The sequence below is a fragment of the Grammomys surdaster genome, unplaced genomic scaffold, assembly GCF_004785775.1.
Source record: "Grammomys surdaster isolate TR1022 unplaced genomic scaffold, NIH_TR_1.0 125852, whole genome shotgun sequence".
NCBI lineage: Eukaryota > Metazoa > Chordata > Mammalia > Rodentia > Muridae > Grammomys > Grammomys surdaster.
In genome coordinates, this window is record NW_021620678.1 from 3,278,236 (window position 1) to 3,291,557 (window position 13,322).

The window sequence follows — 13,322 nt, forward strand, 5'->3', positions numbered from 1 at the left end:
TGGATGTGTGTGAGTGTGTGTGGATGTGTAAGTGTATATAGATGTGTGAGTGTGTGTGTAGATATGTGTGAGTGTATGGATGTGAGTGTGTGTGTATGTGTGAGTGTATGGATGTGGGTGTGTGGGGGTGAGTGTGTGTGTACATGTGTGCTCATGTGTGTGCATGCATGTGCAGGGCGTGTGTTCATTATTGCAGGCAGAGGCCAGAAGAGGACACGGATTCCCTGGAGCTGGAGTTAGAGGCAAATGTGAGCCTTTGATGTGGGTGCTGGGAGCAAAACCCCAGGCTTAGGGAGGAGACTGGGAGAAGGGGTGCAGTGGAGCAGCCTGGGCCACGGTCAGCGGCTAAGACAGAAGCTGCCATCAAGTCTCTGGTCTGAGTCCCAGTCTCCTTCATGTGCACAGTTTACAGAGATGGGGATGAAGTGATAACTATCGCTGTTCTTTCCAAGTCTGAGACTGGATTGTTTTCTACAACGATGAGAAAGGCTGGCAGCAGCAGTGTCCTTCCCGGTGCCTGCAGAATGTACCAGGTTATAGTCGAGCATAATCGAGAGAGATAGGAGATGAGCAGGCATCCAGCTGTTACCCTGATGTTAGATATACTTATTCCCAACCTATGAGGAACAGACAGTCGGTCTCCTAAGTTAACTGCTACTGGATCCTAGTGAACCATGCTCCATGATGGCAAAAGCAGTACTCTGATACCAGTACCTGGAAGTTCTGTGATAAACCTACTTTTCTCCCACTTCGCCTAGCTGATTCATCATTCATACGACTGACGCTCGAGCTGAAGGCCAGGTTCTGCAGTGGCCAGAGGTATGTATGGCCCTGGCAGAACCTAACAGCAAGGGGCCAGAAAAAAAACTTGAGCTGGCAAGTACAAGTGTCTGGTTGGTGTTTTAGTCATAGGACCCTGGTGTTTTGGAAAACAGTGTCAGTGTTGCCCAGCAACTGACACATGAGCCTGAGGTGCTTCTGTAAGTTTAGTTTCATCTGCTGTGGAAAGGCGACGTGTGAGCTGTGAGCGGACAGCAGTCCCAGCAAAGCTGTGAGGGCCCTATCCTAACCTCGTCTCTGTGACTATGAGAAAGCACCCTGATAAAAACAACACGGGAGAAAAACAGCTAGTCACATTGTGCTGTTTGCTTCCTTCTTTCTTTCTTTTTTTCTTTTTTTATCTTTTTTGGTGTGGCCTGGGGTGGGGGTCGAGACAGATTCTCTATATAGCTCTAGCTCTGACAGTTCTGGAACTTCCACTGTAGATCAGGCTAGCCTTGAACTCACAGAGATCCGCCTGCCTCTGCCTCCCAAGTGCTGGGATTAAAGGCGTGCGCCACCACCCAGCTGCTTTCTTTATTCGTATATAGTTCAGGATCCCCTGCCTAGGAATGGTGCCGCCCACAGTGGCCTGAGTCTTCTTGGATCACTTATCATATGCAGCTTTCCTTCCATAGCTGCTTCTAATAGACACCCACATTCAGGAGAATATTCAGGAATCTATCATGATTCAAAGCCAAACTACAATTACATTTCTTCTTCTTCTTCTTCTCCTTCTCCTTCTCCTTCTTCTTCCTCTTCTTCCTCTTCTTCCTCTTCCTCCTCCTCTTCCTTTTCCTCTTCCTTCTCCTTTTCCTTCTTCCTCTTGTTCCTCTTGTTCTTCCTCTTTCTCCTCCTCTTCCTCTGCCTCCTTTTCTTCCTCTTCCTATCCTCCTCATCTTCTTCCTCATCTCCCTCCTCTTCCTTTCCCTCCTCCTCTCCTTGTTCTTATTCCTCTTCCACCTTCTTTCTGTTCATTTTCCTCCTTCTCCTTCTTTTTCTTTCTTCTTGTTTTTTGTAAGTGCTCTACCCCAGGCTGGACTTCATGGCAATCCTCCTGCCTCAGGCTCCCAAGTGCTGAAATTACAGATATGTGCCACCATGTTTGACAGCTCCTTCTATTTGAACTACTTCCCTGGCCTTTATTTTTGTTTGTATTTCTTTATGGCTTTTCTTATTTTATTTTTTGAGGAAATTTTTAGTGATTCCCATATGCCAAATGCCTCTTGCAAGTGTGGCAGCTGGTTCCATATTTACTTTCAAATGGTATTTAAATTTTGTTTTTATTTTATGTTTATATGTATGCCTACTTTTCTGTATGTGTGCAATGCTCAGGAAAGCCAAAAGACAGTGTTGGAACCTTGGAGCTATTGGTTGTGTGCTGTTCATCATGGGTGCTAGGAACCAAACCTGGGTCCTTTGCAAGATCAGCAAATACCCTGAGCCACTGAGCACCCTCTCCAGTTCCCCTCCCCGACTATTTATTTTTCCCAGGCTCCTTAGGGTCTCCTCTGCCGTAGCCATGATTAGACTCACTGGGCTCTACTACAAGGCAGTGGTGTCTTAGCGTGTGGTGGGGTTAATGCTGTCAGAGCCAAAGCAGTAATGCGCTCTCTCTCTCTCTCTCTCTCTCTCTCTCTCTCTCTCTCTCTCTCTCTTTTGTTCTCGCTCTCCCTCTAAGTCACTCATCCCTAAATCAGGTGTGCTCCAGTTTCCTCTACTACATGTGCCTCAACCTCCTCCTAGCTCCAGAGAAGACAGAGCCACTTTCCCAAGACGGTAAGATGGAGTGCTCTGACCCCTCCCCAGTCCCACGACAGTTTTCAGTCTGAAAGCCTCGAAGGCTGGCTCTGTGACAAGTCAATGCAATGAGACCTCTTGTCCTCCGCTACACTGATGGTTGACTATACTATACTTCTAGGATGATTTCTAAGGAGATAGAATAATAGCATAGAAAAGGGTGAGATCCAAGGCTCCTGGGGTATCAGACTCTGAGAAGGACGCGGAAGCTTAGCCAGTCTAAGTTCTCTCTCCCAGCTGTCTCCTCTACAGCCGTTCCCACACTAGTGTTTTGCTGGTCCATGTCCAGCCCAGAGCTCAGCATTTCATTCCACTTCTTTGTTCGTTCCTTTATGAAATAGTTCTTGTACATCCATTGTGTGCCAGACTGTATTCCAGGTGCTGGTGGAAGAGCTGGGAGACAAAGCCCTTTTCTCCTCCAGTGAGAGAGGCAGACATTGTGCAATAGTTGTAACGCCAGAGATCGGTAGGATTATGAAAGAAATAGAAGTGGACAAAGGGATAGAGAAGGACAGAAGAGAGGAGACTGAGCCAGATAGGGGGACAAAGGAGAGCCATGAAGAACCTAGGCAGGAAGAGTAATGGGTGCACGCCTCATGCCTGGGAGGCAGAGGTAGATAAAGTAATGGTCACGGTGTTATTTCCTATGAAATTCCCGTATTCTAGACTTCACACTTGGTATAACATAAGACAATCAATGTTTTATGTGTTTGCTCAGATATTATCCTCTTTGTGGGTTAGACTTGGTAGGAAGTGTATTTTTTCCTTTTGTCATATCCTACTCCTGTTCTCCCATCCACTCTCTTTCTCAGATACCATGCTAAGACAGATAGGAGTTCAGGCAAGCATTTCCATTACTTCCAATATGACCTGGATCCATTCTTTTATTACACTAGCCAGTCTGAGCTGCATGTTTCCCACAGCCTGCTGGTCAGGTATAACTTGCAGAGAGAAAGCCACCGTGCCTCTGCTGTGGTGGCCCTGAACTCTTAGCAACCACACCACCATAGCCTCATTTGTCAGAACAAAAGGAAGCCCTTCTCTCCCGATCCCTTGGGCGTTCTGTGCTTGTCAGATCTCAAAGCCAGGAAGAGATCTCAAAGTGTCTCCTTCCCTACTGGAGGCGGTATTCTCCTTCCTGTGGTCTCACGGGGAGAGATCACGAGGGTCAAGGATACTCATACAAACATCTGGTTATTGTTTTCATTAAGGAGCATCTTGGTAGAAAAGGAGTTGAATTGAAATTAGAATTCCTGATTGGGCCGAGCTGCCACACTGTTTTGGGGGATTCCCTCTATGTGTTTAGGAGTCGGCCTCAACAGGACGTGGTCTTCCAGTTGGCTGGCTTTTGGCCTGGGCACTTGCTTCCAGTCTCCCATTCTCCAGCCCATCTCCACCCATGGCTGACATATCTGTCGGGGAAGCCTCAGCATCTTAACTCCTCTGCTCTTCAGCTGTGGTCCTCAGACGTCAGTCTGTGTAGCAGTTGCCTTTGGTTAATGTAGAAAATAAGGCTGATATGGTAAATTTTCCAAAAAGATGAAAAGCTCTAACTTTCTCTATTCTTCCAAGATCCTTCTTTGTAAAACAGGTTCCATAAGAAACTGCTCCCAGGAGGAAATATAAGTAGGTTTTGTTGTTTTGTTTTGATTTTTTTTTTTTTGGAGGCAGGATCTCACTATGTAGCCCAGGCTGTCCTCAAACAGTCTAACCTTCCACCTCAGCCTCCTGAGTGCCATCCCGCAACATTGCCAGTATGCGGCAGAAACTGGGTGTGCCACCACACCCTGCTAAAGTGCTTATCTGCCCTACTGATGCCCGAGTCCTTTAAGCAGCGTTTAGTGTCTTCTGCAGCCCAGCTGTGAGTTATCCATATGACCTTATAGTTCCTGATGCGCCACATCTGCTCATTCCAGATAGAAACGAGTCCTCCAAACCTTGCTTCCTGTCCCTTGGGTTTTGCTCCCTCCCTTCTCTGCCTGCTTTCTGCTTATCCTCTGTAATTCTCTGCCCCTTGAGCTCCCCCTCTCCACCACACGTACACAGTTACTCTTTCCACGCTGGCACAGGACGCTGACCATCTGTCCTGTGACTGTCTTATCTAGCTCTTCCTTCAGGGTCTCTGGTAGGTTTCACAGTCTGATCTAAAGTCGTCACTCAGTGACTATCTATCAGGAATGAATGAATGAATGAGCAAATGAATGAATGAATGAATGAATGAATGCTGTCTGTGTCCTTCCACATGTTAAGTTCAGGCTCTTCTGACAGGCTGAAAGCTGCTAAGGGAAGACGAACCTCCAATTCCCCTATGCTACCCTCGGTGCCCTGTGTAACATCTACATGCTGTGGTTCTTGGGTGCCATTGCCTGCTCTCCTGTGTTCTCTTTGTGGCCTTCCCCTACCTGCTCCCTCCCAGAACTCTCTGCAGTGTCTGAGTTCCTTCAGCATGGACTGCCCCACATAAGCAGCAGGACCCCAGAAAGCCTTGCCTTCCTGTCAGATCGGCAGTATGTGGAGGCGGCCACGCGCCAGAGACAGTACTGCCTCCTGCTCCTCTTCTACCTTGCTCACATCCATGACGACAGGTCAGTACCCAGAGCTGGTGGCTGGTGCTGAGTCCTGGGGCTTTTCTCGGAGGCCCAGTTCCATGTGATGGATATTTGTGTGTATTATGTAAACACGTTCATCTATGCACGTGCGTCTGAGTGCATTTCTATTAGACAAGCGTGACAATGCTTTGAACGTCTATATGGCACACTGTTTGTGCATGGTGTTGTCAGGCTGTGGGTGTGCTGAGGAAGGACACTGGGCTGAGGGAGATTTGACCAGACTGAATAGAAGGCTCTGCTGGCCTGGCAGCTCTACTGGCCTGGCAGCTCGCCCTTCTCACTCGGGCTCTCCTTGCTCAACAGGTTTGTCCCCGAGGCGGAACTCTTTGTGGCTGTGCAGAGCTTCCTTTTGTCTCTGCAGGACCAGGGTGAGTGCCCTCCACCAGTGGTCTGCAGAGCCTCCGTCTATCTGCTGGCAGTGTGCTGGGACAAGGGCAGTGCGCTGGGTGAGGTATGCACCAGAAGGGCGTGTCTTGAGCTCCATGGGGATGATTCTGGGCGTCTGTAGCTGCCCGAGACAGAGGAGAAAGGCATGATGGGAAGAGTACCAGTGGCTTCTCATGTAGCAAGGCTTAATTGCAAAGTCTTTTCACAAAAATAAATAAATAAATACATACATACATGCATACATACATACATACATACATACATTTTTACTTTATTCCTTCCCAATCCTAGCTTTCTGAAACATTTGAAAATCATTCACAGTTCTTGATATGCTCTTTTTTCCCCTTAAATTCTTCAATACATATTTCCCAATAACGAACGGCCTTCTAAGTTGAGTGTGGTGGCCTATGTCTATAGTTACAGTGTTTGAGAATCTAAGACAGGAAGATTTTGGCCAGCTTGGACTACATAGTAATCTCTGGGCCAATCTGGGTGAGGCTCTGTCTCAAAGTCTAGGGATATTATAATATTACTCAGTCCTTAAGTCAGTAATCTAATTTCACTTTTTTTTTTGAGTGCTGGCATTTAACCTGTTGCTTTAACATGTTTTACAAACAATCCACCACTGGGCTGCATGCAACCTGAGTCACCAAATTTTCTACTAAAACTAATAATATCCTATATAACTATTTCCCCTAGTCTAAGATTTACAGCAGAACTACATATCACATTTGCACTCTCTTTCTCCTTCCTTCTCTCCCTCCTCCTCTCCCTCCCTCCATCTTTCTTTTCTTTTCTCTTTCTTGAGACAAGGTTTCTCCGTATGGCCCTGGCTATCCTGGGGCTCACTATGTACACCAGGCTGGCCTTGAACTCAGATCTGCCTGCGTCTGCTAGGATTAGAGACATGTGCCATCATACTAGGCTAAACCACAAATTTCAGTTTTTTTCTTTCCCCCTTTTCATTCCATCTAGCCCCCACCTTACCATGACGGCGACACAGTCACCAACCTCTGCACTCGAGATACCCTCACAGACACACTTGGGTATGCCTTACTAACCTGGGCATTTCCCAGTCAAACCAATCGTTTTGTTAATCTTCACTGTCAGGATTAACTGAGGAATCTGAATGCTGGATCGGTTTTCTATGGGAAAGGAGTAGGTGTTTAGGGTTTAGTAAACGATCCAACACACATCTGGCTTCTCCCTTCCAAGCCAGGCCCTCTGCTGGTACACCTGCCCCCAAGCAGTCTAAAGTAGGAGACAGACAGAGATAATTGAAAGGGTCATGATAGGGTGTCGTTCCTCAGCCCCAGCACTATTTTTATCTTGCACTGTTCCCCCTGCCCACCATGGGGATCTTTGCCATGCCTTGCAGGGCATCTAGCAGCATGCTCGCACTCAACATAGCAGATGCCAATAGCACTTCTCCCAGTCATGGTAATCAGAACTGTCTCCAGACTTCACCAAATATCACACAGGGAGCAGATGCACTCCAGCTTACTATTAAAAGGAAAGACTGGAATTTTCTCACCGAGACCATTCCGACCAGCACTGCGCTGTCCTGGGATGCTGAGATGCCAGTACATTTTCCTCAGTCACTGGTTATGCTGTTGGGGTTTCAGGTCCTCTGCAAAGTATATTCAGTTGCTCTCTGTTGCCTCCAGGCCGTGGTCAATGCAATCAGAAAATTCCTAGAGGGCATCTCAGACCTGCACCGGGTCTACACTCACCACCCGCTCCTGCTCAGGTTCTTCCTGGTGTATCCAGGGTTGATGAGTAGGTTTGGGCATCGTGTCTTGGAGCTTTGGTTCTCTTGGGAAGAGAGCAGCTACGAGAGCCTAGATGATGACTCGTCTCCTGGGCGTGCCGTCTTTCCCGCCAACCTTGCAGCCCTGTTCCGGATGCTCAGGAGCGTGCCCAGCGTCCTACTCATTTTGCTGGTAGGTGCCCTCACTCGTTCCTGCGTTCACAGACGCTAGGCCTTGGGAGATGGAACTCAGCTGATAGAGTGCTTGCCTAGCATGCAGGAAGCCCGTGGCTTTGCCCCAGTTTGCATAAACTGAGCACGGTGATGCACACCGGTATCCCAGCACTTGGAAACGGAAGGCTGGAGAAACAGAAGCTCAGGGTCATCCTGTACTATATAGTGAGATTAGGGACAGCCTGGGTTTTCCAGAGAGCAATTGATTGATTGATGAGGTGTAAGCCCTGCTAACTATTCCCAAGTTGCTCTAGGTCTTCTATCTTTACTTATGGGCTCCTGACCCTGCCTCCTGCTCATTAATAACTGCCCTCCTTTGCACAGATCAACTCTTAGGTCTAATTGGGTACTCCAGACTTTGACTCTGTCCCACTAATTCATCCACCCTTTGGCTTCAGTCCCTGAAGCTCCTTAAAACTTCATCACCACGGTAACAAGGATCCCTCTGCCTAATTACCGCTGACGAGTACTCACCCGTACTTCTCTTAAGTGTCCCGTTGATATTGGTTGCTGTCCACATTTATCTTAGTGACACACTCTTGGTTTCATTTCCGACCACTCTAAGCTCAGTCTTATACTGCCAACCATGTAGTTAAGCACGTAGGAGCTCTAACATGGAGCTCTCTGGAATGGAGGCGTGACTCAGTGGTAGAACGCATGCGTGGAATACACATGCGTTTGTAAATCAGTAAACATATAAATCTACAATTAATCTCTAAAAAACTCAGCTCATTATCTCTTTCTTCAGTTCCCTTCACGGTTTGGGCCTTGTTCAGGTGGACACTGCCACCTAACTTTCCACTAGGGCAGATGGAGAACTTTCCTGGACCACCAGTTTCAAAGGGAATAAGTACTCAGAAGAAGCAGGCTAGTGAGAAAGTGAATCCTCAACGATTAAATCCTTAGATTTCACGTCCTCAGGAAGTGATGAGGTGCCTCATCTTACCCCACTGGCTCAGGCCCTGCCCTTGAGTGTGTTCTGCCCCCCTCATTGCTCCTTGTTGGAGGCGGTCGCATCAGGGCACAGGAGTAGGGAGGAGCTCCCTTCAGGGCTGCATGCTGGTTAGAGATGGGAAACGGAGGCTTGTCTGTGTTCCAGGCAAAATGGAGAGCAGAAGAGCCAGGAGGTGGTGTATAGGAGTATGAAATGCAGGTACATACAGGTGATCGCTTATAATCGTTGGCTCTGAGTCTGAGCCGGATAATTCATATCAAAGATGCTAATAGAATTGCCTAAGGTAATAGGATCATGGCCAGGACCGGAGGCCACAGTTTCTGAGTTTGACTAAATTACATTCTGGAAACATCAGTGGTGAAAAGAACAGCAAGAACAACTTCGTTTTCTGTTCACACAGATAATTCCCACCGTTGCTTTCCAGCTTTTAGCCACAGGAGGGAAAAGAGTCTAAAAATATGTGCTGGGCCCAATTTCTGGTTTTGATATGGGTAATTAGCAGCTGAAAACAAAGCTGTTAATTGCCACTCTTATCAACGGGTGGTCTTTCATGTACGCTGTTTAGCTGTGAAAAGCAAAGATGGCACAGATGCTCTGTTCTGAGTCTGGACAGCTTTGGGCAGTTGAAAATGCAGTGGGCCGTGGGTCCGCCCAGCTCCTTCTCACTAGCCCAAAGGACGCATGCAGCATTTACTGTGGCGGACAAAGACCACGTAGCCCCTTTCCTTTAAGACCTTCCAAATTCACAGATTTCTCAGGAACCATGTGTGGCAGTGTGGCCGGGATGGGCCAGTGAAGGAGAACAGAGAAACTGACTTGACTGTTACTCTCTTGACTCTATTTTTTTTTTGGGGGGGGGGGGCGGGTCGAGACAGGGTTTCTCTGTGTAGCCCTGGCTGTCCTGGAACTCACTCTGTAGGCCAGGCTGGCCTTGAACTCAGAAATCCGCCTGCCTCTGCCTCCCAAGTGCTGGGACTAAAGGCGTGCACCACCACTGCCCGGCCTCTCTTGACTCTGAGTAAATCATTTCTACTTTAGATTTCAGCCTCACACTCCTCAAGGTGGAAGATATGGATGAATTAATACACACACACACACACACACACACACACGTCAATTATATATTATTGTTGTTTGAAATAGGATCTCTTTTATTTCTTTATTTTTTATTTATCTTGTATTTTTTCATTTATTTATCATTTATTTATTTATTTATTTATTTATATTTATATGAGTACACTGTAGCTGTCTTCGGACACACACTAGAAGAGGGCACCAGATCCCATTACAGATGGTTATGAGCCACTATGTGGTTGCTGGGAATTGAACTCAGGACGTTGGCAGAGCAGTCAGTGCTCTTAACCGATGAGCTGTCTCTCCAGCCCTTGAGATAGGATCTCAGTATTAATCCTGAGCTGGCCTGGGGCAGAGCTCAAGATGTAACCCAGGCTGTCCTTGAACTTTAGGCCCATCCATCTCAGTTTTCTGAGTTCTAGAATTTTAGGCTTGTGCCGTCACATCTATCTTTGACATTTTCTAGTTTATCTAGATTTTGTTACCCTTCCAATCTGTGATTTTGTCTGCCCAGAGATGTTTTTTTGAGTCTTTGTGAGGTGGCAGAAGTAAGGCCACCTCTCCCCTTCATTAGCATACACTGTGGTAGTTTACAACTACTGTTATTCTCTTTAAGACGCCATCTTTTTCTGTAGCCTAGGCTAGCCTGGAAATTAATATGTAGCCGAGGCTGGCCTCACACACATGAAGTTCTCTGCCTCATCCTCCTGAGTGTACATTACCACATCTGGCTCTCTACTGCTTTCTAGATAGGCAACTAATCAATCTGCCTTCATTTCTTCATTTAAAAACTTGGAGCAACACCTTACTGGAGGAGTTATTAGGAAGATATAAAAATGTATAGACAAATGTATGGCTAGGGCATAAAAAGAATGCTGCACCAATGTTGTTGGGTTCTAATTGAGCAGTTACTACGATATTGTCACGGGCTCTCCAAAGCCCAAGCCCTGTGCTCATTTCCCCATGCCTGCGCAGAGGTCAGTACATCAGGATGTGTTTGGCTAAAGTGCCCTGTAGTCTTGTCTCTGCGTTGGGAGCTGTTCCCTTCGAATAGGGAGCCTTTGTTGACCTTGGATTCATAACACCCTGTTCTAACTGGCCTGACACATTCACTTGTCCAAAGGCATCAGCTTGCTTGAGCTGGTAGGAGCCAGGAGCTATCAGAGACAGCTAGCTACTGGTGCCCTTTCTGCCTGTTTTCCCCTCAACCTATGTTTGTTAAAATAGTTCCAAAAGTATGACAAAATAAATGTCCTTTTCTGTTTCCTGAACCCAAGACTTTCCTAGCTTGGGACAGGGATGAGCAGATGCCTTAGCAGAGAAGGGGCCTGACCTGATCCTTACTTCCCATCCCACACCCTGAATCTATCTTGGCCTATTCTTTCCCTGACCTGTGACATGTCTGTCCTCTGTGCTCCCTTCTTCTGGTTCTCAGGTTCTTGGTCCTAAAAACAACCTCTTCTTGACCCTGATACTTCAACTTACACAAGAGAGGCGTCCTGAGTCCAGAGACCTACATTCATATCCTGGGTACCACTTACTGGCTTTATATGACCTCTGGCAAACCATGTAATGTCCCTGAGCCTCTGTTTGCTTCTTGACGTAATGGTATAGCACTGTTCTCCAGGATCTGTGAGGTGTTAGTGCTTCCCCCAGAGCCTTTGTTACAGAATAAGGTGCTGAGTGCGAATTCACACAGCTGTTGTGAAACCGTCATCCTAGGTTCCTTTCCTGCCCCTCTATCCTGCACTGTCTGTCCCTGCCTATGTGCTCTCTCAGCTCTGACTTCCTTCTCTTCTCAGGACCTCATCTATTCCAGCCCCGTGGACACAGCCCGCAAGGTACTGATTGTCCTGAGGACCTTCCTTCGGGAGAATGAAGATATTGAAGTGGGCGGTCTCATCCGAGGCCACTTCCTGCTCATCCTGCAGCGCCTCCTGGTGGAGTATGGAGCTTCCACCTCCGGAGGTCAGTTTTCCTTGGACACAACATGACCTGTGGAGTAGACCGTTACTTATTTTGGTGATGTGTGCTATAAGAAAGAGAATCAGGTTTTGTAACAGAAGAAAAATCAGGCCAGCCCCTACCCTGCACAGCATGTGCTCAGAGCTGTTTGTCACAAAAATGGCAGCTCCCAGAGGGAAGAAGAAAGTGGAAATCTGGGGGAGGCTGGGGAACCAGCAGGGTTGTGGGAGTAGGGTGGATCTGTGATGTGTTGAATCCCCGGTGAGATCCAGGATATGCTAGCAGTCCCTGAAAAAAAAAAGTCCCAGCTTTTCAGTATGAAGAAACTCAAAATTGAGGTTGATTTGTCTTTAGCTATTTTTAAAGAGGCTGGAATTTTTTTTCGTTGAGAATCTGATTCTGTTTTTGTGTTTTGTTTTGTTTTTTTTTTTTTTTGAGGGAAGGTCTCATATAGTCCAGGCTGACCACAAATTCATAGAGATCCACCTGCCTCTGTCTTCTGAGTGCTGGGATTAAAGGTATGGACCACCATACCTGGCTCTGACCAGGCTGGCCTCAAGCTCAGAGATCTGTCTGCCTCTACCTCTAGAGTGCTGGGACTAAAGGTGTGTGCCACCATCGCCCAGCTAAGAAGAACCTGATTCTATAAAATAAATTTCTGAGCCATCAAGGGCAAGTGGCAGGAGGTTCATGGCTCCCAAGTCCAGTCCTGAAAGAAGGATGTTGTCTTAAGGAACCAAGCACCGTTTCCAGGGAAGAACAAGATGTATCTGGATGATAGAACTGTCTACAGTAAGATTTGGGCCAGTGAGACAGCTCAGCAGGTAAAGCACTTGCTGAACAGTTTACCAAGCCGAGTTTGATTCCTGGAACCCATGTAAAGGTGGAGGGAGAGAACAGACTCCATGAAGTTGTCCTGTGATCCCCACGTGTGTACTGTTGGGCCCTCTCTCTCTCTCTCTCTCTCACGCACACACACACAATAATAATAATTACAACAACAACAAATAAAAGTTTAAAAATTGTAGGCCATATGTGGCAGCACTGGAGAGACTGAGGGAGACATATCTCTATGAGTCTGAGGTCAGCCTGCTCTACATAGTGAATTTCAGGACAGTCAGGGTTACATAGATCTATATTCATTCATTCATTCATTCATTCATTCTCTCTCTCTCTCTCTCTCTCTCTCTCTCTCCCTCCCTCTCTCTCTCTCTTTCTTCCTTTCTTCTTGTTGTTGGCTTTTTGGTTTGTTTGTTTGTTTGTTTTTCAAGACAGGTTTTCTCTGTGTAGCCCTGGCTGTCCTGGAACTAGCTGTAGACCAGGCTGACCTTGAACTAACAGAGATTGGCATGCCTCTGTCTCCCAAGTGCTGGTATTAAAGGCCTGCACCACCACCAACCAGCTATTAATTTTTTAAAAAGACAAAGTGTAGCCAGGTGGTGGTTGCACATGCTGTTAATCTCACCCAGCACCTGGGAAGCAGAAGTAGGTGGATTTCTGAGTTTGAGGCCAGCCTGGTCCATAGAGGAAATTCGAGGACGGCCAGGGCTACACAGAGAGACCCTGGCTCAAAGAACAAAAACAAACAACAAAGATCGAGGGAAAATTATGTTGGAAAGGCCGTAATGTGAGACAGATTTAGATCTGTGTTCAACTTCTGGCAGTGTTTGACTCGGTGGTTTTCACAGAGTACTATAAACTAGGTGACTCATGAGCAGTAGGTTATTAC

At 47.0% G+C, this 13,322-nt stretch overlaps 1 protein-coding gene across 1 annotated transcript in view; it reads left to right on the top strand.

Annotated features, from left to right (window-relative positions):
• Mei1 (meiotic double-stranded break formation protein 1) overlaps positions 1 to 13,322 on the top strand; it is a 53,570-nt gene that overhangs the window by 24,998 nt on the left and 15,250 nt on the right. The window contains exons 16-21 of the mRNA XM_028790006.1: positions 759 to 819; positions 2,501 to 2,598; positions 5,036 to 5,204; positions 5,532 to 5,679; positions 7,283 to 7,558; positions 11,431 to 11,596. Coding sequence (XP_028645839.1) covers positions 759 to 819; positions 2,501 to 2,598; positions 5,036 to 5,204; positions 5,532 to 5,679; positions 7,283 to 7,558; positions 11,431 to 11,596 — 918 coding nt within the window. The remainder of the gene's footprint in view (positions 1 to 758; positions 820 to 2,500; positions 2,599 to 5,035; positions 5,205 to 5,531; positions 5,680 to 7,282; positions 7,559 to 11,430; positions 11,597 to 13,322) is intronic.